The sequence below is a fragment of the Myotis yumanensis genome, unplaced genomic scaffold (genome assembly GCF_028538775.1).
Source record: "Myotis yumanensis isolate MYYU_CA2020_CCGP unplaced genomic scaffold, mMyoYum1.0.hap1 SCAF_10, whole genome shotgun sequence".
NCBI classification, from domain to species: Eukaryota; Metazoa; Chordata; class Mammalia; order Chiroptera; family Vespertilionidae; genus Myotis; species Myotis yumanensis.
In genome coordinates, this window is record NW_027223761.1 from 6,556,328 (window position 1) to 6,580,236 (window position 23,909).

Sequence of the window (23,909 nt, forward strand, 5' to 3'; positions counted from 1 at the left end):
AAGGCGGGAGACGGGTGGGGGAAGGAAGGGGACCGGGACCAGCAGGACTGCCGGCGAAATACGATAACCCACGCGTAGCATAAGGGCAGCCTGCTGCGCGCGCACGTCCCGGGGTCCCAGTCCCCGCCCCTCGCCGAGACGCCCCACCCCCGGGCGCCCTCCTTCCCCTGCGGGACCCGCAAGGAGGGGTCTACGCTGGGCTGGGGCGCCCCCTGCAGGCGGCGGACGGAGCTGCAGCCAGGCCCCGCCTTCCGGACCGCCCTCCGCAGACCCTCTTTGCACAGAGGCCGGGCCGGGCTTCTCCCCGACGCGCGCACTGCCCCCGGGGCCGGACAGCGCGGCCGCCAGACCTCCGTGCACGCGGGCCCGGCTGGCAGCGGTTGCCTTGGCTGCGGGTGGCGAGGGGGCGCGCGGCCCGACGCCCCGCCCCGGCTCAGCCCCGCCCCCGGCCCGCCCTCCCCGCCACCTGCGCCGCCGCTGCCGCCACTGCCGCGGAGGCGCGGGGTCCGAGGGCTGCGGTGGTGTCGCCGGGGCGCCGTGAGGACGCGAGGCGAGGGGGCCGCGCCAGGCTCCGAGCAGAGGCAGGGCCGGGCCGCCCTCGCCACGCCCGCCCGCCCGCCCGCCCGCCCGGGATGCGGCGCTGAGGCCCAGCATGGCCGGCCCGGGCCCCACCTTCCCGCTGCACCGGCTCGTCTGGGCGAACCGGCACCGCGAACTGGAGGCCGCGCTGCACAGCCGCCAGGTGAGGCCCGCCGGGCACCCGGGCCGTCCTCGGGGCTCCGCACCCAAAGCCCTGGCCTCCATCCTGGAGGCCTCCCGTCCCCGCTCGGCGCCGCAGCCGCCTCCCCGCTCACCTTCCCCGGGCGATGGAAGCCCAGGTGACCGGCCCCTCTCGCTTGAGCCTCTGGGCTCGGATCCCAGCGCTGAGCCTCGCCCGCCTCGCCCGTCTCCCCGCTCCGCACTGCACCCAGCCCCTCATCTCTCGCCACGGCCGCCCCTGAGCCAGGCTGAGATGGAGCAACCGGGTCCTGGTCCCCAGGCCGGTCCAAGCTCTTGACAGCCGCAGCTCTACCTCTCTCTGACCAGGCCCCACCACTGGGCCCACAGCTCTGTCCCTGGCAAAGCACAGGAGAGGCGGGCAGGCCCTTCCCACCTGCCCTTTCCCGGTCCCTGCAGGGACAACGAGGTGCGCCCTCTGCCATTTCCACCGCCTGTCCACCTACTTATTTCCCATATAGTGGCTCCCGGCTCCGTTCAGCCCAGTGGGCCTCTTGCCCCTGCCTCTCTCTCCTTGCCCCGTGCCGAGTGTCCCCTCTCCCCCAGCATGACATTGAACAGGAGGACCCCCGCGGCCGCACCCCCCTGGAGCTGGCCGTCTCCCTGGGGAACCTGGAGTCTGTGAGAGTCCTCCTTCGGCACGACGCCAACGTGGGCAGAGAGAGCTGTCAGGGCTGGGCAGGTACTGCCGAGGGCAGACGGGCTTCCTTGAGGGTGACATGGGGTTGGTGAGTGACCAGACCTGGGGCCGTGGCGAGAGCGCCCTTCAGCAGCTTGGTGAACCCAGTCCTGCAGGAGGCTGTCAGCACCGGGGACCCTGAGATGGTGCAAGTGGTGCTCCAGTACCGGGACTACCAGAGGGCCAAGCAGAGGCTGGCCGGCATTCCGGAACTGCTCAACAAACTCCGCCAGGTACAGAGGGCAGAGGTGTGGCCAGTAAGAGGGGTGGAGAGCCATGCAGGGGGCTGGCAGGCTGCGTGGTGGTCACCCTGGTCACACACGCCTGGCCTGGCCTGGGAAGGGCACCCAGCTTGTGCAGCATGCTTTCCCAACACTGCCGACGAAGTGCCTCTCTCTCTTTTTTTGTGTCTGTCGATATCTCTGATTATTATTATTATTATTTTTTTAAATATATTTTATTGACTCTTTTACAGAGGAAGGGAGAGAGACAGAGAGTCAGAAACATCGATGAGAGAGAAACATCGATCAGCTGCCTCCTGCACATCCCCCACTGGGGATGTGCCCGCAACCCAGGCACATGCCCTTGACCGGAATCGAACCCGGGACCTCTCAGTCCGCAGGCCGACGCTCCATCCACCGAGCCAAACCGGTTTCGGCTGATTATTATTTTTTTATTTAAATTCTTTATTGTTTAAAGTATAACATGTCTCCTTTTCCCCCCATTGACCTCTCCCCGGCCACTCCCACTCCCCAGCACATGCCCTCACCCCCGAAGTCCCTCTCTTATGACCCCAGCCCAGGGTCGCGGAGGAAAGCGAGGAGTACAGGCCCACAGGGACAAGAGTGGGTCTTTTGGAAGGAAAGCCCTTACCGGCATTAAGGGTCTCCTACTGCCAGAAATCTCAGCAGAGCTTTAGACCATGGGCTCCCTGGTGAATGCAGATTTTCTGGAGGGAGGATTTCATCCAACTCCACGGATGTGGCCTGCGCTTCTAGAATACCTGTCTGCCCTTCTCAAAGCACCCGGGGCGGAGGGGGGTTGAGGGAGCACACTACCTCCTTCCCCCATCCCAGGGGCAGGCCCAGAGGGGGTCCTTGTGCTCCGTTTACAGATGAGGATTCTGGGATTCAGAACAGTCAGGAGCTCCCTTGCGCCCCACCCCCACCCCCCCCCGCCCCAGCACGCCAGCAGCCAGGTTGAGGCTGGCCCTCAGATCTTATAGTTTGATTGCTGACGGCCTTTTTAGGGCACCACTTGGCCCACCGTTTCCTGGGTGGGGTTTGGTTGTGATGGGGGCATAGCAGGGCCATGGCAATGCATCAGGACTTGCTGAAGGGCTCGGCTCCCGGAACGGGCTGCAGACAAGGAGCTGCCCAGGCCCACTGGCCCCCAGAACTAGGCAGGGCCCTGACCGGAGCTCTGATCTATCTCAGGCCCCTGATTTCTACGTGGAGATGAAGTGGGAGTTTACCAGCTGGGGTGAGTGGGGACTGCTCGGCTCCAAGGGGCCTGGGGTGGGACCTTAAGAAAAGAACCCTGGTGACCTCTGTGCCCCCTGCAGTGCCCCTCGTGTCCAAGATGTGCCCGAGTGACGTGTACCGTGTATGGAAGCGGGGTGAGAGCCTGCGGGTGGACACCAGTCTCCTGGGCTTTGAGCACATGACCTGGCAGCGTGGCCGGAGGAGCTTCATCTTCAAGGGCCAGGGTGAGCTCTGAGGGACTCACCGCGGGCGCCAGAGATGCTCCTGTGGCTTGTGAGGACAATGCTGTCCTTGCTTTCCACTCTCCAGGTGTGGAAATGGAGGTTTGGGGCGGAGGGGCAGGTGGCTGAGGGCGTCATGATGGGTCCCCATCCACTGCCTCGGGCCTGGCACTGATTTACTTCCCTCTTGCATCCCACTGGCTGGCAGAGGCAGGAGCCCTGGTGATGGAAGTGGACCATGACCGGCAGGTGGTGCACACGGAGACGCTGGGGCTGGCCCCTCCCGAGCCGGAAGTGCTGCTGGCCGCCATGCGGCCCAGTGAGGAGCATGTGGCCAGTCGCCTCACCTCTCCCATCGTCTCCACCCACCTGGACACTCGAAATGTGGCTTTTGAGAGGTGAGTCGGGGTCTGGCCACACTGCGGGCAGTGCCCTTGAGGCTCCTGGTGCAGGTCTCTGGGAGGCTGAGCCACTTGCAGAGGCTGCTCAGATGAGAGGGGGCGGTCATTGCAGGCCCAGTGTCCCCCAAAGATTGGTCACCTAAGCATCCTGTGGCAACCTTTAAGCCTGCACCTGTCTATACTGGCAGCTGACTTCCTGGGGAAGAGGCTAGGTCAGGGTGTCCCCAGTTTCTTGACTCCTGACCTCGCATATTTTCCCATAAAAACAAGGATTTGGGCTGTGGTTCAGGACAGCTGTTTGCACCAAAGCTGGCTCCTCAGGAGTATAGCTGTGTCTGGGCCAGAGGCCTTTGTGGGCAGCCTAGGAACCTGACTCTTCGGGCCAGAGTGTATTTCTGTGACAACACATGCCCCAGTTCCAACAACAGACTTCAGAAACACCTAAAAGAAAAACCAAACCGTTTTATTGAGATATAATTTTCATATACCATCCAGTTCAACCTATTTCAGTGTACAACAATTTAATGGTTTTTAGTGCATTCACAGATATGCAACCATCACCACAGTTAATTTTAGGACATTTTATCATCTCAGAAGAAACCCTATATCTTTTACCTATTAATTCCCATCCCCTTATTCCCTCCCCCAGTACTAAGCAACTACTGACCTTTATAGATTTGCCTATTCTGGACATTTCCTATGATATGTTGATTTTTTTAAAATAAATTTTTATTGACTTCAGAGAGGAAGGGAGAGAGAGAGAGAGAACCATCAATGATGAGAGAGAATCATCAATCAGCTGCCTCCTGCACACCCCACGCTGGGGACCGAGCCCACAACCCCAGCATCTGCCCTTGACCGGAATTGAACCTGGGACCCTTCAGTCTGCAGGCTCATGCTCTATTCACTGAGCCAAACCAGCTAGGGCGATATGTAGACTTTTGTAACTGGCTTCTTTCACGTAGCATAATGTCCTCAAGGTTCATCCAAGTTGTAGCATAAAGCTGCATCATTATTTTTTATGGCTGAATAGGTTGTAGGAATATACCATGTTTTGTTTAGTCATTCGTCCATTGACATTCTGATTATTCCTACTTTTTGACTCTTACGAAAAATGCTGCTATAAACAGTAGTGTACAAATATTTGTCTGGACGTATGTTTTCATTTTTGTCGGGTATATATACCTGGGAGTGGAATTGCTGGGTCATGTGGTAACTGGATGTGTAATTGGAGTACTGACAGGCTGTTTACCAAAGGGACTAGCATTTTCTGTTCCTGCCAGTGGTGTATGAGGATTCTAATTTCTCCACATCCTCACTTAACACTTACTGTTCACTTACTTATTTTTGGGTTTTAACCATCCTATTGGGTGTGAAGTAGTATCTCACTGTGGTTTGATTTGCATTTCCCTAGTGACTAATGGTGTTGAGCATCATTTCATGTGCTTTTTGGCCATTTGTATATCTTCTTTGGAGAAGTGTCTCTTTAGATTCTTTGCACATTTAAAAAATTGGGTTATCTTTTTATTATTTAGTTGTAAGAGTTCTTTTTATAAATTCTAGTTATAAGTCCCTTACCAGATACATGATTTGCAAATATTTTCTCCTATCCTGTGGGTTCTTTTCACTTTCTTGATGGTGTACTTTGAAGCACAAAAGTTTTATATTTGTTTGGTTTTACTTTTAAAAACCTATAAAGATTGTATCAGAGGCAGCATTTCTCTTTTATTTATTATTATTATTTTTTAATATATTTTATTGATTTTTTTACAGAGAGGAAGGGAGAGGGATAGAGAGTTAGAAACATCGATGAGGATGAGAGAGAAACATCAATCAGCTGCCTCCTGCACACCTCCTACTGGGGATGTGCCCGCAACCAAGGTACATGCCCTTGACCGGAATCGAACCTGGGACCCTTCAGTCCACAGGCCAACGTTCTATCCACTGAGTCAAACTGGTTCGGGCTATTTATTGTTTTTTAAAATCTATTTTTATTGATTTCAGAGAGGAAAGGAGATGGAGAGAGAGAAGCATCAGTGATGACAGAGTATCACTGATTGGCTGCCTCCTGCATGCCCCTACTGGGGATCGAGCCCACAACCTGGGCATGTGCCCTTGACCAGAATTGAACCCAGGATCCTTCAGTCCACAAACTGACGTGACGTTCTATCCACTGAGCCAAACCAGCCAGGGCTGTTTGTTTGTTTTTAAAGAATAGTTTATTGATTTTTAGAGAGAGAGGAAGGAAGAGAAACATTGATGTGTGAGCGCAACATCAATTGGCTGCCTCCTGTACGCCCCCCACTGGGGACTGAGCCTGGAACCTGGTCATTTGCCCCGACTGGGAATTGAACCAGCAACCCTTTGTTGCACAGGATGACACCCAACCGAGCCACACCGGCCAGGGTGAAGCACAAAAGTTTTTAATCTTTATGAAGTCTAGTTTACCTATTTTTCCTTTTGTTGCTTGTCCTTTTTGTTTCATATCAAACAATACTTTGCCAAATCCAACCAAGGTCATGAAGATTTCCCCCTGTATTTTCTTTTTAAAGTTTTATAGTTTTTGCTCTTACAAACGGTCTTTGATCCATTTTGAGTTAATATTTATATATGGTGGATTCAACTCCATTCTTTTGCCTGTGACGATTCAGTTATACCAGCATGATTTGCTAAAAAGACTGTTATTTCCCTCCATTGAATGGTGTGACATCCCCTGTGGAAAATCAATTGACCATAGATGTATGGGTCTATTTCTGGACTCTCTACACTATTCCATTGATCTATAGATGTGTCTTTGTTCCCGTGTCACCCTGTCTTAATTGATATTGCTTTGTAGTAAGTTTTAAAATTGGAAAGTGTGAGTCTTCTGACTTCGTTCTTCTTTCTCAGGATTACTTTGGGTATTCTGATTCCCTTGTAATTTCATATGAATTCCCAATGCAGCTTGTCAGTTTCTACAAAGAAGTCAGATGGGATTCTGATTTGAATTTTCAACCATGGTTTCCCAACTGCGAATTCCCAACCGCAGTTGGTTGACTCCATGGATACAAAGGGCCAACTGTAGTTAATTTTGGGGGGAGTCGGAAGTTATACAGATTTTCAATTGCATGGGAGTAGGCATCACTAACCCCCACATTGTTCAAGGATCAACTGTATACCTTTTACACTTCTTTTGCTAAATTTATTTTAAGTATTTTATTCTTTTTGATGCTATTATAAATGGAATTGTTTTCTTTATTACATTTTTTAATTGCAAATATATAAAAACTAGAGGCCCGATGCATGAAATTCGTCAAGGGCCTTGGCCCTGGCCCCCGCCTGCCACCACCGCAGCTGGGGGCTTTTGCCGCCTCTGCCGTCGCCCCCGCCCGCTGTGGCTTTGTCTGGAAGGAAGGATGTCCAGAAGGACATCGGTCTAATTAGCATATTATGCTTTTATTATATAGATTATATAGATACAGTTGATCTTTGTGTTTTGATCATGTATTCTGCAACCTTGCTCATCTCAAAGAACTCATTTTTTAGTTGTAATGGACTTTTAGTGGATTTCTTATGATTTTTATATGTAAGATCATGTCATCATTTAATAGAGATAGTATTATTTCTTTTTATCCAACCTGTTTTTTTAAAATTTATTTTTCTTGTGTAATTGCTTTGGCTAGAATCTCCAGTAAAATGTTGAATAGAAGTGGCAGGAGCAGACATCTTTGTCTTGTTTCTGACCTTGGGGAAAAGTATTCAGTCTTCCACCATTAAGAGTGATGTTAGTGCCAAACCAGTTTGGCTCAGTGGACAGAGCGTTGGCCTGCGGACTGAAGGGTCCCGGGTTCGATTCCGGTCAGGGGCATGTGCCTTGGTTGCGGGCACATCCCCAGTGGGGGGTGTGCAGGAGGCAGCTGATCGGTGCTTCTCTCTCATCGATGTTTCTGGCTCTCTATCCCTCTCCCTTCCTCTCTGTGAAAAATCAATAAAATATATTTAAAAAAAAAAAAAAAAGAGTGATGTTAGTTGTGGGTGCCCTTTATCAAGCTGAGGAAGTTTCCTTTTATTTCTACTTTGTTAAGTGTTTTTTATTATGAAAGGGTTTGAATTTTGTCAGATGCTTTTTTTCTGTGTCTATTGATATGATCATATAACTCTAAAAAATTCTATTGACATATGTTACATCAATTGATTTTTAGATGTTGAATCAACCTTATATTCCTCTGGTACCAGTGGTTCTTAACCTTCTGGCCCTTTAAATACAGTTCCTCATGTTGTGACCCAACCATAAAATTATTTTCGTTGCTACTTCATAACTGTAATGTTGCTACTGTTATGAATCATAATGTAAATATCTGATATGCAGGATGGTCTTAGGCGACCCCTGTGAAAGGGTCATTCGACCGCCAAAGGGGTCGCGACCCACAGGTTGAGAACCGCTGCTCTGGTACAGTCCACTTGGTCATGGTGTAGGATTCTTTTCATATGTTGCGAGATTTGGTTGGCTAGTATTTTATATTCATATTAATAAAGAATATTGGTCTGTAGTTTTTTCTTGTGATGTCTTTGTCTGGTTTTAGTATCTGGGTGAAAAATTCCTCATAGGATAAGTTAGGCAGTGTTACCTGGCCGGTTTGGCTCAGTGGATAGAGTGTCAGCCTGCAGACTGAAGGGTCCTGGGTTTGATTCCGGTCAAAGGCACGCACCTCGGTGGCAGGATCCTCCCTGGCCTGGGCCCTGGTCAGGATGCAACCAATCGGTGTGTTTCTTTCACATCGATATTTCTCTGTCTTCTACTCTCTCTAAAAAATCAATGGAAAAATATCCTCGGGTGATTTCAGAGATGAAGGGAGAGGGAAAGAGAGATAGAAACATCAATGATAGAATCATTGATTGACTGCCTTCTGCAGGGCCCACACTGGGGATCGAGCCCACAACACGGGAATTGAACCGTAGCCTCGACGCTCAGCCACTGAGCTACGCCAGCCAGGCGGTATTAATTCTTTAAATGTTTGGTGGGAATTCATTAGTGAAGCCATCTGGGCCTGGACTTTTCTGTGGGTAGCTATTGTATTGCCACTTCAATCTCTTTACTTGTTACAAGTCTATTAGATTTTTGAAAAATTTGTTTTGATAGTTTTTGTCCCTTTCGGCTTTGTCCATTTCATCTAAATTATATAATTTGTTTGGGAACAATTATTCATTTGTATGCTTTTATAATCCTTACTTCTGTAATGTCAGTAACAATGGCCCCTTTTTTATTTCTGATTTGAATAATTTGAGTCTTGTCTGTTTTCTTGGCCAATCTAGCTAAAGGTTTGTCAATTTTGTTGATCTTTTCAAAGAACTATCTTTTGGTTTACTTTCTCTATTGTTTTTCTATCCTGTATTTCATTAATTTTCACCCTAATGTTTATTATTTCCTTCCGTCTGCTTGTTGTGGGTTTACTAGGCTCTTTCTCCAGTATCTTAATATGTAAGGTTAGATGATTGATTTGAGATTTCTTCTTTCTTAATATAGTCATTCACACTTAAGAATTTCCCTCTAAGCTCTACTTTAACTATGTCCCATAAGTTTTGATATGTTGTGTCAAAACTTTCATTTCCATTCATCTCAAAGTATTTCCTGATTTCCCTTTTGATTTATTCTTTGATCCTTTGGTTATTTAGGAGTGTGTTGTTTGCTTTCCATATATTTGTGAGTTTCCCAAATCTTTTTTCTGTTATTGAATTCTAGTTTCATTCCATTGTGATGGGAGGACACACACTGTGTGATTTCTGCCCTTTAAACTTTATTGCGGCTTCTTTTATGGCCTAGCATATGGTCTGTCCTGAAGAATATTCCATGTGCAGAAGAATGTATATTCTGTTGTTGGGTGGAGTGTCCTAAGGAAGTCTGTTTAGTCTAGTTTATGGTGTTGTTCAAGTCTTCTATTTCCTTGTTGACCTTCTGCCTACTCATTCTCTCCATTATTGAAAGGGAGATATTGAAGTCCCAACTATTATTGTTGAATCAGATATACTTTCATTTTCAACTTTTTATTATGGAAAATTTCAAATATTTATGAAAGAAGAGAGAATATGCTCATCACCCAAGTTCAACATTTATTAAATATATTGCCAATCTTGTTGAATCTATCCTTCCTCACCTTTTTCCCCCCGCCCCCTGGGCTGTTTTAAAGTACATCCCAGATGGCATATCATTTCAGCAGTAAATGCCTTTGCACCTGACTCTAACACATAAGGATGTTTTTAAACCCAGCCCAACACTATTATCAGACCTAACAAAATTCACAATAATTCCTCAGGACTTTCCAGTCCCCGGTCCTTGTTCAGTTGTCCCAGCTGTCCAGGCAACCTCTTCCAGGTCCCTGCATGTTTCACCGTGAGAAGGCTGATTGGAGGGAGTCTTTGGAAGGGAAGGCTTTGGCCAGGGTTGGGGGGTGCAGGGCCTCATGAACTCCTGTTTGGTCTGTTTCAGGAACAAATGTGGTATCTGGGGCTGGCGGTCTGAGAAGATGGAAACCGTTAGCGGCTACGAGGCCAAGGCAGGAGAGGCTAGTGGTGGGGGCTGGGGTAGGACAAGGCTCGGGACTCCACTCCTTCTCCTCATCCACCCATATGGAGGGAGAGACAGAGCAGCCGGTGGGCTCTGGAAGCCTGTGCAGCCCTGGGAACTCAATGGGGCCCAACCACCCAGCCCTCTGCTGACACGTAGAGGTCACCCACAGCACGGGCCCCCCACCCACGTTACTGAGACGAACGCAGACCATTTTCCTGTCATTAGTGACTTCCCAGGGTTTAGCCCCTGCCATCTCCTCCACTGTGGGGAGCGAGCTCTCATCTGTTCTGGGGACAGGACTTAGGTCCCGTGCTGGTGAGGCTGAGTGTGGGGAACAGGCTCTGAGCCCCCAGCTCCCCCTGTAACCCCCTGCTCCCCAGGTGTACAGTGCCATGAATGTGGAGCTGGTGACACGCACACGCACGGAGCACCTCTCTGATCAGGACAAGTCGAGGAGCAAAGGTAAACCCAGGTGCGCCTGCTGCTGCCCAGTCACACCATGTGGTGGGGTCACCCTGGTCTAGGGGGGCCAGAGTATCCGGGACAAGCTGAGGGGTCACCCCACTCCCGTCTGCTCTGTCTTCCACTTGACAGGAGGCTCCCAGGGTGGACGGTGGGTGGGGGCAACCTGGGGGCAGTGGCCTAAAGTCCCTTCATGGGCTCCCACCCGTCTCCTTAGGGGGGAAGACTCCGTTCCAGTCCTTCCTCGGGATGGCCCAGCAGCACTCCTCCCACAACGGGGTGAGCCAGGGCTGGGGGCAGGGGCTGGGACCGACCGCTGGGAAGGGCCAGGCAGGTGCTGTCCTGAGCGCTAAGCGGGGTCCTGGGGCCCACCAGGTTCCTGTGCAGCAGGCAGCCAGCCCCACCAACCCCACAGCCATTTCCCCCGATGAATACTTTGACCCCAACTTCAGCCTGGAGTCACGGAACATCGGCCGCCCCATCGAGATGTCCAGCAAAGTACAGAGGTGAGGTCCGGGGCTGACTGGGACTTCTGTCGATGACAGGGACCCTGCCTGGTTCCCCTGAGCTCTAACAGACTCCTGTCACACATGGGCTTACCAGAGGATCCTGCCCGGGACTTGGCCCAGAGGACTGGTCACTCTTCTCTGGTGAATGAGCAAATGAATGAGCGGGCAGCACCACCCATGTATGGTTCTCTGTGAAATGTAATGGCACTTGCTGGGGGCCAGCTTGGGAGCAGAGTGGGAAGGGCCCACAGCTCTACCACCTCCTGGCTTCGTGGCCCAGGGAACCATCTTCCTCTCCCAGAGTCTGGTCTTCTCAGTAACTGCGAAGTCACTCTTGGGCACTATGAGGGTCTGATGCGCGTGACAGGGCTTATGACGGGCCCAGCACTGTCCCAGGAACCTCTCTCAGCCGCCCAGTGCATTTGGACCCCAGCAGTCCTGACCTGTGGGCTGTGCTGGCCACCTGTGGGCTGAGGGGGTGGTCAGGGCTGTAGACCAGGCTCAGACTGAAGCCAGCAGCCCAGCCTTGCCCTCACCTAGACGGGTTGAGCTGGCACAAACTACCATAGGCTCCAGCCTGGGCCCAGGGTCTGGGGGCAGCTCGGGCCATAGGACCAGAAGGTCACAAGCTCCTGGAGGAAGCAGGCAGGGGCCGCTGAGGAGAGAAGAGGGAACCCAGGCCGGGCAGAAGGCGAGCACAGGCCGGTGTCCGCAGTGGGTGGGCTTTAGGAGAGGGGCCACCAGAGGTTCCTAGACCCACGTCCTGTGGTTGGCTGGGCAGATTCAAGGCAACACTGTGGCTGAGCGAGGAGCACCCGCTCTCCCTGGGCGACCAGGTGACGCCCATCATTGACCTGATGGCCATCAGCAACGCTCACTTTGCCAAGCTGCGGGACTTCATCACCCTTCGCCTCCCGCCTGGCTTCCCAGTCAAGATTGGTGAGAGGGTGGTGGGGGAGCAGGGAGGCCTCGGGCAGTGGCAGGGAGTGGGGTGGATGTGGCCACAGGGGCCAGGCACAGGTGGGTCTCTGGCCACAGTGGCTCAGGCTTGGCTCTCTCCTCACAGAGATTCCCCTTTTCCATGTGCTCAATGCCCGAATCACCTTCAGCAACCTGTGTGGCTGTGACGAGCCTCTGAGCTCGGTGTGGGTGCCAGCCCCTGGCTCTGCTGTCCCAGCTTCAGGTACTGCTATGGAGGGAGGGGGCCGCACGACTTGCTGGGGTGTGAGTCCTGGGGGCTGAATATGGCCCCTCTGTCACCCCAGGGAGCCCTTTCCCATGCGAGGTGGACCCCTCAGTGTTCGAGGTGCCTGAGGGGTACAGCGTGCTGGGCGCAGAGCGCAGCGAGCCCCTCCACGACGAGGACGACGACCTGCTGCAGTTCGCCATCCAGCAGAGCCTGCTTGAGGCAGGCACAGAGGCGGAGCAGGTGGGGTGCAGGCAGGGCGGGGCCCGGGTATGGGCAGGGGTGGCAGAGATGACAGCTCTGGGCTCTGGCTGCTGCAGGTGACTGTCTGGGAAGCCCTGACCAACACCAGGCCTGGCACCCACCCTCCTCCCCAAGCCATGGCCTATGAGGAACAGCTTCAGCTGGAGCGGTGAGTGCTCTGGGACCTACCAGTCCACGTCTCAGCCCTGCCCTACCTCTGGGCCATGAGGTCCTTGGCTGGTGGGGGTGGTAGCAGGGAGGTGCTTGTCCCAAGACCACCTGCCATTAGCATCACTCCCCAGCACCGAAGGCGGCATGTGGGATGGGAAGACCGGGCCCCACCTTGTCTCTTCTCTCTGATCTCCCAGGACCCAGCCACCCTGTCCTGGTCCTTGTCCTTCAAAGCCATGCCCCAGCCCTTGGCCTCCACCCCCAGCCTTGGTGCTCACCTGCCTGCTCCCCCTCACACCTTTCCTTGAAGGGCCCTCCAGGAAAGCCTGCAGATGTCCACAGAGCCCAGGGGCCCAGGATCCCCTCACAGGACACCCCTGGCCCCGACCCCCACAAGCTTTGAGGAGCAGCTTCGTCTGGCCCTGGAGTTGTCCTCACGGGAACAGGAGGAGCGGGAGCGGCGAGGGCAGCAGGAGGAGGAAGACTTACAGCGGATCCTGCGGCTCTCGCTCACGGAACACTGAGCACTGGTTGCCCAGCCCCGGGGAGGGCTGTCCGGGCCACCTCCTCACCCGCTTTTGTAACTTATTTATTTATAAACTGTCTGCTGCTGATTTGGGGCCTGGAGCCCCGGGGATGGGCTTGCCTGGGAGACCAAGACGGAAATAAAGAGACCTTCAGCGGCAGGCTTGCTGTGCTCAAGTGGGTGGGCCCTGAGGGGAGACACGATGGGCGATGGCGTCAGACCTGCGTCCAGATCTTGGCCGCGGCCCCTTGGCCTCTCTGAGCCTCCGTTTCCTCGGCTGTAAAGTGAGACCACGTTCCCGGCCAGGGCCGCGGAGGGAGGGAGGGCGAAGAGCCAGCGTGTGCCAAGTGCCCATCCAGAGTAGGTGCCTCATAAAAATTCCCCGGAGCCCTGTGCCACCTCCCGGAGACCCGGGCTCCTCCTGCCTCCAGCCTGGCTTCCCCAGGACCCACGTGCTCCTGTCGAGGGGGCAACACGGAGCCTGCAGACTCCACTCCCAGCCAGAGCCCCTGCACCCCAGGCCTGGCTCCTGCTCTGACCCCCGCACATTCTGTGGACAAGTCACTTCCCTCCGCACCCGCTCAGCCCCACCCCGCTCACCTCTGGGGGGCCCTGAGGACCCCCACGAGCCTGTCTCCAGCGATTCACACAGGGTGGGAGCATGAGGGCCCACCGGCAGGAGGGAGATGTTGGGGGGCCCCCAACTTAAGACCCGCGGTGTCCGATGCTCCCTGAGACCTGTGCCCCCCCCCCCCCCCCCGAGTCCGGCCTTCCCCAGGACCCACCTTGGCCGGGTAACAGAACCTTTGAGGCCCAAAGCAGAGTCCAGGTGCCCTAACTGGGCGGGGCCGGCGCGCTTCCCGGGAGGAGGGACCGAACCTCCCCTGCTCCGGGCCGCCGGCTCCTCACCTGCGCTCCGCCCCGGCTCCGCCTCCAGCGTGTTCGGAGGCGGGGGCGGGGCGGACCGAACCCAGGAGGCCGGCGGGGAGGGGTGGGGCGGCGGCCCGGCGGTGCCGGCTGCGCAGGCCGGGCTGGACGGGCGCCTGGCCCTTTAAGGGCCGCCCCGAGGAGGTGCCAGGCCGGGTGGCTCTGGGCTCTCCTTCCTGGTCCTGCTGGGCAGGGACTGTCCGTGTGGCCGTGGGCGGTCTCCGTGCCCGGTGCTGGCCCAGTGCCCCGCCTGACCCCATGGCGCTGGTCACAGTGAGCCGCTCGCCCCCGGCCAGCGGCCACTCCACGCCCGTGGGGCCCTCGGTGAGTCTGGCTTCGCTGCGGTCCTGCCCGCGGAGCTGGCTGCCAGCGGGGCCGGGGGAGCGTCCTGCCGACGGGGCTGGGGATGTGGGAGGGGGACCCGAGGTCTCAGCTGGGGTCGGGGGGCTGGAGGCCCCCGGAACTGTGACCCCGGCAAGACCGAGCTCTGGGCGCCAGACCAGCCAGTGGAGGCCCTACCCCCTCCGTGGCCCCGATGTGGGCCACCGCCAGCACCCCAGCCACCTGTACCCCCTGCTGCCCTACCTGGCCCGGCCGGACCCCCCCAGGCCTCCGGTGGGGTGTGGACTGGGGCAGGAGGGGTATCTGACGCTTTGTCTGGTTCCACTCCCCATAGGGTTGGGGAGTCGGTGGGGGGGGCGGATTCCCCCAGCCCAGCACCCCCTAACTCCGCCCTGGGGGCTGCTGCTTTCCCCGCAGGACCAGGCCTCCAGGCGGAGGAGCCGGCTCCAGCGAAGGTGAGCGCCTCCCGCAGCGCAGATGCCTCCATCCCGAGCTCAGGGGATGGGTGTGAGGGAGCAGCGGGTCTGTCTGGGCACCAGCCACTGTCCTGGGGGGCTCGCCGCCCAAGCCAACCACCCGATCTGTGGGGCAGTGCAGCCAGGGGGCCTGGCTGGCTGGCGCTCCGCCTTTGCTTTCATCTTTCCCCTGATCTTGTGGGGTTCCTTCGCCCATCTTGCCAGACTAGTGGCCACAAGCCCAAGGGCAAGATGGGACTATAGGGCCTGAGGGTCTGGGTCCCCATCCAGTTCACAATGTCCTTGGAGTTAGGCAGGTGGAAAGGAAAAGGGAGCAACGCTCAGTTAGAGTGTGGTGGCCACATCCCCTGGGCGCTCGTTGGAAATTCACGTTCTCAGGTCTCCACACTCCGTACCCGCTAATGCGGCACCGATGGGGCCAACCGCCTGTTGTAATGGTGATTCTGATGTGCCCCTGTCCTAAGAGGTACAACAGGCCAAAACGGTTCCCCTGCCCTGCCAGGCAGAGCTTTGCAGTGCTCCATGGGGCTGTCCTGGGACTGCAGGACGGAGGGGACAGTGGAGATGCAGCTGAGCCCAGCCCTCGGCCCGCGGAGGAACCCTCGGGTGAAGAGCAGCTCCACGGGGACCAGACAGACGATGGGCATGGGCCCCAGAGTCCCCAGAAGCAGGAGCAGAGTCAGCACCTCCTCCTCATGGTGGAGCTGCTGAGGCCGCAGGACGACATTCGCCTGGTGAGGGGCCCTCTTGGAGGGGGAAGAGTCATCCCTGGGGTGGGAGGAGGGGAGGGCAGAATGGAGCCAGTGTGTGTGTCTCTGGGGAGCAATGGTGTGAGGGCAGGGGGCACCCTGGGGGGTGAAGGGTTGACCCAAACCCTGACAGCTGGGTTTAACAGGGAGAGGTCCTATCTGCAGGTGTCGGAATGGCTGGGAAAGGACAGGGAGGTTTGTTCTGCATGAGCCTGTAGGGCCCAGTTAGGCCCAAGGGCTGGGATTACACAGGGACAGGCTTCTGTGCAACCACAGCAAGACCTTCCTAACAGTGGGAGTTGCCCATAGTGGACCGGTGCTCAGGGAGCCTGCTGAGCGCCCACCAGGAGCTGGTGTGCTGGAGGGGCCCGTGGGCGGTGAGCACAGGTGGGAGTGCGAGGACTAGTCCCCAGGTGCCTGTGGGACATCTCACTGCAGCAAAAGGAGAAAAAGAAGGTGCAGTCAGTCTTTCGTAGAATTGAATTTGCTCCACGGAAACACCGTCTTTTATGGTGAGATTGTGTCCTTCCCATTTCTTTGGTAAGGAACATTTCTTGAATGAAATGATGGTAATGGCAAGTGAAAGGGTTTATTTTAAACCTCCTTCCCGGGCAAAAATAAAAAATGGGCAATCTTTGTCAGGTTCCTTCTCCCCTTTTTCCACACATACACCCTTTAAGGAAAATCTTTTTTTTTAAAATATATTTTATTGATTTTTTACAGATAGGAAGGGAGAGGGATAGAGAGTTAGAAACATCGATGAGAGAGAAACATCGACCAGCTGCCTCCTGAACACTCCCCACTGGGGATGTGCCCGCAACCAAGGTACATGCCCTTGACCAGAATCGAACCTGGGACCCTTGAGTCTGCAGGCCGATGCTCTATCCTCTGAGCCAAACCGGTTAGATCTAAGGAAAATCTTTTAAAACATTTTGTTAGACCATAAAATTCAAAAGTTGGGAACCCCTGGAAGGTAACCACTGACCTGAGGTCTGGGAAGAAGGGGGTGGTGTGGAGGGAGCAGGTCTGTTCCAGGCCCAGGGGTGTGTCCTGGTGAGGCGGGCAGGGTCCACGGGGCCACTATGACCTTGGGATTCTCTCTTCCCACCTCCCCAGGCGGCCCAGCTGGAGGCAGCACGACCTCCTCGGCTCCGCTACCTGCTGGTAGTTTCCACAAGAGACCCCGAGAGCCAGGATGAGACAGTCCTCCTGGGAGTGGACTTCACCGATAGCAGGTGGGAGCAGGGAGAGGAAGGGAGGGGGGCGAGGAAGTGAGGTGCTGGGGGACAACGGCTTTCCCTCTGTCCTGCCAGCTCCTCCAGCTGCACCCTGGGCCTGGTCCTGCCTCTCTGGAGTGACACCCAGGTGTACCTAGATGGAGATGGGTAAGCATGGCAACTGGAGGGCGGGGACAGGAGGGAGGAGAGAGGAAGAGGGTGTGATGCATATGATGGGGAGCTGGGGCGCTGGGGGGCTGCTGCGGAACTCCAGGCTGGGTGTCTGAGGCCTGGGCCTACTCTCAGCTCGACCTCAGATTTACTGTGTGATCCTGGGCAAGTCACCTAACTTCTCTGGGCCTCAGCTGCCCCATATCTGGCCAAGGGGGCTTATTTTGAAGCTCAAATGTGTACATATTCTGAGGCCCAGCCTCATGAGGTGTCTAGTGGGTGCGCCTCTCAGGGGCTCTGTCCCGGGGCCCGGGGTGGGGTTCCACTCCTCCCTGCTCTCCCTCAGGGGCTTCAGTGTGACATCCGGTGGGCAGAGTCGAATCTTCAAGCCGATCTCCATCCAGACCATGTGGTAAGAGCTGGGGTGGTCCAGCCTCAGCGGGCCTCTCCTCAGAGACGGCTGCAGGGTCCAGGGAGGGGCAGCAGGGAGGACAGTGTGACCCAGCCTCCCTTCTGTCCCAGGGCCACACTCCAGGTATTGCACCAGGCGTGTGAGGCTGCTCTGGGCAGTGGTCTTGTGCCAGGGGGCAGTGCCCTCACTTGGGCCAGCCACTACCAGGACAGACTGAGCTCGGACCAGAGCTGCCTCAACGAGTGGATGGCCATGGCTGACCTGGAGTCTCTGCGGCCTCCCAGTGCGGAGCCTGGCCGGTCAGTACAGGGAAGGGAGGAAATGGGGGGCGGGTGCCATGCAAAGCAGGGAAGGGGTCCCTGGACTGACGGGCTCGGCTCCCAGACCCTTGGAGCAGGAGCAGATGGAGCAGGCAATCCGGGCCGAGCTGTGGAAGGTATTGGACACCAGTGACCTGGACAGCATCACTTCCAAAGAGGTGGGCAGGGTGCGGGGCCAGGGAGGAAGCGGGGCTCGGATGGGGGGTGGAACCCTCCAGCTGGGAGCCAGCGTTCCCCTCCCCTTGGAGTCTCCCCACCTAGCTCTCCTCCTGAGCCAGTCCCGGATGCGTGGCCTCAGCTCTTCTGAATAGATGGGATGGTACTGTCCCCAGAAGCCCTGGAGGGAAGGGTGGGGCATCAGGAACCTCTCCTGTCCTTCCTGCCTGCAGATCCGCCAGGCCCTGGAGCTGCGCCTGGGCCACCCTCTCCAGCAGTACCGCGACTTCATCGATAACCAGATGCTGCTGCTCATGGCGCAGCGGGACCGGGCCTCCCGCATCTTCCCCCACCTCTACCTGGTGAGCTGCAGGGTGAGGGCGGGAGATAGGACAGCTGCAGCCGGTGCGTGCGGGGGAAGAGTGATGCTTCTCTCCCTGTCCACAGGGCTCGGAGTGGAATGCAGCGAACCTGGAAGAGCTGCAGAGAAACAGGTAGGGTTCCGAGCCCCCTCAGGACTGCCCGTAGCCTGTCATCCCCCTTGCCTGGCCTCCCCTCAAGGGGCCACTTGGTCAGAAACCCCCAGACTCCCCTCAGCAGCTGCTAACTCAGCTTCCAACTCTGTGCCTGGGGCCGTGCCCCTCAGCATGGTCTTGGGCCAGACCAGAACCACCACCTTGCTGGCTTGCTGTGGCTCCCTGGCCCACTCTTCTCCCTCCCCACGCTGTCAAGGGGGCTGGAAGTGCCCCTCTCCTGGGGGGACCTGGCTGCCGGTTCCCATCAATTGTCCACCAGTTGTGGCCCGTCACCCAGCTGCTGCAGACCCTCCCCATCTCAGCTTAGCTCAGCAGTTGTTCTCAGACTGACTTCTGAGACTAACAGAAGGCCCAGGGTTGCAGTGAAGCCCAGCAGCTCCCTGGACTAGAGGGGACACAGCCCAGTGGGGTGAAATGATGGGCTCGGGGCCACAGTCATCACCTCCTCCCATCATAACTGTGCCACCCCCACCTGACTCCGAACCGAGAACTAAACAGAAACCCGCAGGCCCGCTAGGTCCCCTGGCCAGCGATCCTGGAGGCCCTGGCCCCGTTAGCCTCGCCTCGCACTCCCTACCGCAGGGTCAGTCATATCCTGAACATGGCCCGGGAGATCGACAACTTCTACCCCGAGCGCTTCACCTACCACAACGTGCGCCTCTGGGACGAAGAGTCCGCCCAGCTGCTGCCTCACTGGAAGGAGACACACCGCTTTGTGGAGGCCGCAAGGTCAGGTGTCCCCAGCCTCACGGCCTGCCCCACGCCAGCTTCAAGAGCGCCCATGCCCTCCTCCTGGCTGCTTCCTTCCCCCTCTGCCTGGGCAGGGAGTCTGTCCGCTGCCTGCCCTCGCCCATACTGCAGGGCCCCTCGCAGCGAGGGGACAGGAAGGGGGCTAACCCTGTCCTGCCTCCACAGAGCGCAGGGCACCCGAGTGCTGGTCCACTGCAAGATGGGTGTCAGCCGCTCGGCGGCCACGGTGGTAGCTTATGCCATGAAGCAGTACGGCTGGAGCCTGGAGCAGGCTCTGCGCCACGTGCAGGAGCTCCGGCCCATCGCCCGCCCCAACCCAGGCTTCCTGCGCCAGCTGCAGACCTACCAGGGCATCCTGACTGCCAGGTACAGGGTGGAGGACAGGGGGACGGGGCGCTGGGGATGGCTGCTGGGTCGCTCCGAGCTGACTCAGGGCCATCTCCTCACAGCCGGCAGAGCCATGTCTGGGAGCAGAAAGTGGGTGGGGTCTCCCCAGAGGAGTCCCTGGCCCCGGAGGTCTCTACACCCTTCCCACTGTTCCCGCCAGAACCGGGGGGCAGTGGGGAGGCGATGGCCATGGGGTTGGAGGAAAGCCAGGCATCCCCAAGAGAAGAGCCTGGACCAAGGCCCCGCATCAACCTCCGCGGGGTCATGAGGTCCATCAGCCTCCTGGAGCCCCCCTCAGAGCCGGAAAGCGCCTCAGGGGCTGATGACCTGCCAGAGGTGAGGCTGGGCTAAGGAAGGAGCCCAGGCGGAGGCAGGGGCGGGAGGATGGAGGAAGACCAGGATGGGTGCTCCACTTCCAGCCCTGAGCAAGGGGCGCCTGAGCATGGGGACGGTACCCCGGGCAGTTGTCTTTGGTCTCCTCAGAGCATCAGAGGCTGGTGAGGGCAGGGGAGTGCTGCTCCCATGGGAGCTGGAGAGCAGTCGTGGGACCGAGGCATCCAGGGGGCTCCTTGGGAGTGAGCCCCGGCTGGAGGCTGCAGGCGGCTCTCAGCCTGGCAAAAGGACTTGCTTCCTAAGGGGCAGGGCTGCCCACTGTGCAGTAAGCATCCTCCCAGGCCAGGAGCTAGACACTGACTGCTGACCCTCGATGAGGGTGGGTAAGATGATCTTGGCAGCCCTTCCCAAATCCGAGAGGCAGCGTATTAAAGGAGATGCAGAGGGGTTACAGCACTGATGCGACCGATATCCTGGCTGAGCTGGAGGAAGGAGGGCTCATCTCATAGAGGGAGGGAGCATCTGGGAGAGCCTCCTGGAGGAGGTGGTACTGGGTGTGGGAGAATGGGGAAGGAGGAATGGTGGATGGATGGGTGTGGGTGGTCCTAAAGGCAGGCTGTCCTCACTCCACACCCAGCTCAGGGCCCTGGCACCTGGAATGTATTTCACAAATGACTGTCTAAAGGCAGAGGGGGGCCCTGGCTGGGTAGCTCAGTTGGTTAGAGCATTGTCCCAACACACCAAGGTGGTGGGTTCAATCCCTGGCCAGGACACATACAAGAATCAACTAATGCGCCCTAGCTGGTTTGGCTCAGTGGGTAGAGCGTCGGCCTGCGGACTGAAGCGTTTCGGGTTCAATTCCGGTGAAGGGCACATGCCAGGGTTGCAGGCTCTGTCCCCAGTGCTGGTGTGCAGAAGGCAGCCAATCAATGATTCTCTTTTATCATTGATTTTTCTATCTCTCTCTCCCTTTCCCTTCTTCTCTGAAATCAATTAAAAAAATATTTTTTAAAAAAACAACTAATGAATGCATAAATAAGTGGAACAACAAATCAATGTCTATCTCTCTCTCTAAAATAAATCAAAAAAAGGCAGAGGGGGCAAGATGAGAAAGTGGGGGCCTCAATGATATGGCAGGTGCAGGGAAGCTAAGGAGGGCTTCTGGGGCCAGAGAGCTTAGACAGGTGAGGGCTGAGGAGCAAGGGCAGTAGGGCTGGGATGGGTCTTCCCTCCCAGGAAAATGTCTCGTGAGTAGCTCAGTTTTTTAGTATTCAGTCAGCAAACAGTCTGCACCCACCCTTTTCCAGGCTCTGTGCTTTATGACCCTTTTTCCTTCTACTTTCCCCTTCCAGGTTTTCTCTTCAAGCGAATCCTCAGATGAAGACCCTCCACAGCCCTTTCTTCAGGTCTCAAAGGCCAAGGGAGGCAGGCGGGTCTGCAAGGGGCCTTGGCCTGCCCTGAAGTCCCGCCAGTCTGTGGTTGCTCTCAACAGCGCCGCCCTGGTGGCCAGCCGGACCCGGGCCTTCCAGGAGCAGGAGCAAAAGCAGGAGCAGGAGCAGAGGGAGGCTGGCTATGCCTCCACACCCAGGCTCAGGAAGGTGGTGAGGCAGGCCAGCGTGGATGGCAGTGGGGAGGAGGGCGAGGCCTGAGCCCTCACACATGCCTGTGCCCCCTTAGACACTAATAGAGGTGCCTGAATCCAGGTCCTGGGATGAGCACTCCTCACTCCCGCCAGCTTGTCCGCACTCCTCTTAGCTCCTCCCAGGAGGCTCCAGGCCCCCTTCACTACAGCCTCAGCTTCTACAGCCTTAAATCCCAGACCCATGTCCACCTGTCCAAGGGCTCAAGACTTTCCCTGCAATTGGGGATATAGTAGAGAGAATGACGGTGCTTTGGGGGGCATTGTCAGCCGCTGCCTGAAACACTTGCAGCCATGGAATAAAACAGTTCCCCAGTGCTCCCTCCTGCTCCCTCCCTCACCCACTCCTGTCTGCCTCATCTCTGCCCCCTTCTTTCCTGGGGCCCTCTGGGCCAGAGACCCAGTGGCCTCCAAAGGTCTAGAGCAACGGTTCTCAACCTGTGGGTCGCGACCCCTTTGGCGGTCGAACAACCCTTTCACAAGGGTCTCCTAAGACCATCCTGCCTATCAGATATTTACATGACGATTCTTAACAGTAGCAACATGACAGTTACGAAGTAGCAACGAAAATACTTTTATGGTCGGGTCACAACATGAGGAACTGTATTTAAAGGGCCAGAAGGTTGAGAACCACTGGGCTAGAGTAACCTCAGTCCTCAGTCCCCAGTCCTGGGAAGCTCTGAGGCGCAGAGAGCTGGGCCCTGATGGGGCTGGCAGGTTGGCCTCCCTCGCACGGCCTACAGCCGGCTGCAGTCTTGCTGCTGCCCCTCCCCCCAACACCCACCTCCCTCCCGTGGCAAGGCCCTGGGACACAGGGCACCAGGCCAAAGAGAGTCCTCGTTTTGTCCTTCACAGCCTCTGGCCAGTTTTTCATAGTCTTAATAGTATCTGACTTTGTACTTAGAAATAAAAAAAAACATTTTCATATTATTTTTGATTTTATGATGAAGCCATCTACTGTCAGTCCAGTTCTTCTGTGGTGACACAAGGAGTCTGGCCTCTTTTTACTCCTTCCCTGTCTCCTCACAATTCCCGGGTGTCTCGAGATTTGCATGTTTGGGGTGGGGTGGGAGGGAGAATGGGAAAGCGGGGAGGCTAGCGTGGTCTCCTCAACTCCTCGGGCAGGGCCTAGGGAAATGTTTGCTGCCCACGCCCCCTCAGGTGGGTGGGCAGGGGAACAAGTCTCCATCGGGCAGCAGGTGCTTGGCTCTGTTGGGACAGCTGAAAGGCGTTACTCATGAGGAAGTGGAGGCGGCCAGCACCTGCCTGGACAGGACCAAGCCTGTTCCAAAAATTAACGCTCCTTTTGGACCTGGTGCTAGTTCTTGAGCACACCCTGGGTCCTGAGAACCCTTTTCCTGCTACAGGCAAGCCAGCCTGTGACTGCCTTCCCCTTCGGCCTCGGGGTTCCTGCTGCTTCGTTGTCGTGTTCAAGAAGAGAAAGTGGCTCCATCGTTGTCACCGGCAGCCCCTCTTTCCAAGATCACATTCTCTGTCCTGTAACACACTCCTTCGGTTGGGGGTGCGTGGGTGGGTGTGCAACTCCTTCCCTCAAAGCAAGCCTCAGGTAGAAGCTGCCACCAAGTGTTTTCATTGATTTGAGACCTGATGCCCAGTTTTGTTTTGTTTGTTTTTTTAAATATATTTTTTTATTGATTTCAGAGAGGAAGGGCAAGGGAGAGAGATCAAAACATCAATGATGAGAATCATTGATCAGCTGCCTCCTGCACGCCCCCTGCTGGCGATGGAGCCTGCAACCTGGGCACGTGACCTTGACTGGAATCAAACCCGGGGCCCTTCAGTCCGCAGGCCGATGATCTACCCGCTGAGCCCAACCAGCCAGGGCCTGATGCTCCGTTTTAAGAATGAGTCTCTCACCCATAACCTGTTGCACTAATCCTAGAGTACTGAGGGGCAGGAGACTTGGGTTCTAAGCCTGGCTTTACCACTCACAAGTTACTGCACCTTACGTCTCTGTTTCTTTCTATAAAACAAAGGGATGAGACCAGGAAATCCCTAAGCACCCCCCTCCCACTTTGATATTTTAACAATACATGTCATGATGCACTGATAGAATTCAGCCCCTAATGTCAGCTCTCTAGAAGAATCATCTGTACCTGTCTGTGGTTGTCATGCCAAAGGTCACAAGGTGGGGTCCAGAGAAGCTAGTTCTGAGTCTTGATCCACTTAGCTGGTCCACAAACACTAGGGACTGCACGCCCCCCTGTAGCCAACCATGAATCTCACCCACGCTGCCCTTTCAGGAGCCCGGGGCTGGGGGCAGGGGGAAG

The 23,909-nt window shown here is 56.1% G+C and overlaps 2 protein-coding genes across 3 annotated transcripts; both read left to right on the forward strand.

The window, feature by feature from the left end:
- Positions 1–494: 494 nt before the first annotated feature.
- ANKRD13D (ankyrin repeat domain 13D) lies at positions 495–13,363 on the forward strand. 2 transcript variants are annotated; one of them, XM_070426450.1, is made up of 15 exons: positions 495–742; positions 1,324–1,459; positions 1,565–1,689; positions 2,893–2,938; positions 3,021–3,164; positions 3,370–3,559; positions 10,026–10,092; positions 10,487–10,568; positions 10,786–10,847; positions 10,944–11,074; positions 11,859–12,016; positions 12,144–12,260; positions 12,343–12,506; positions 12,584–12,675; positions 12,988–13,363. In XM_070426450.1, exons 1-15 carry the CDS (start codon positions 653–655, stop codon positions 13,199–13,201), a joined length of 1,818 nt encoding a protein of 605 aa, XP_070282551.1. In that variant the 5' UTR covers positions 495–652; the 3' UTR covers positions 13,202–13,363. The 2 variants fall into 2 exon arrangements, with proteins under 2 accessions (XP_070282551.1, XP_070282552.1); XM_070426451.1 differs by lacking the exon at positions 10,786–10,847 and having other exon boundaries at positions 10,487–10,578; positions 11,021–11,074.
- Positions 13,364–14,294: 931 nt separating this feature from the next.
- SSH3 (slingshot protein phosphatase 3) lies at positions 14,295–22,548 on the forward strand. Its single transcript, XM_070426452.1, has 14 exons — positions 14,295–14,454; positions 14,890–14,927; positions 15,451–15,682; positions 16,814–16,932; positions 17,011–17,082; positions 17,432–17,497; positions 17,608–17,796; positions 17,882–17,975; positions 18,207–18,335; positions 18,421–18,467; positions 19,092–19,238; positions 19,425–19,625; positions 19,709–19,982; positions 21,332–22,548. Exons 1-14 carry the CDS (start codon positions 14,389–14,391, stop codon positions 21,626–21,628), a joined length of 1,971 nt encoding a protein of 656 aa, XP_070282553.1. The 5' UTR covers positions 14,295–14,388; the 3' UTR covers positions 21,629–22,548.
- Positions 22,549–23,909: the final 1,361 nt, after the last annotated feature.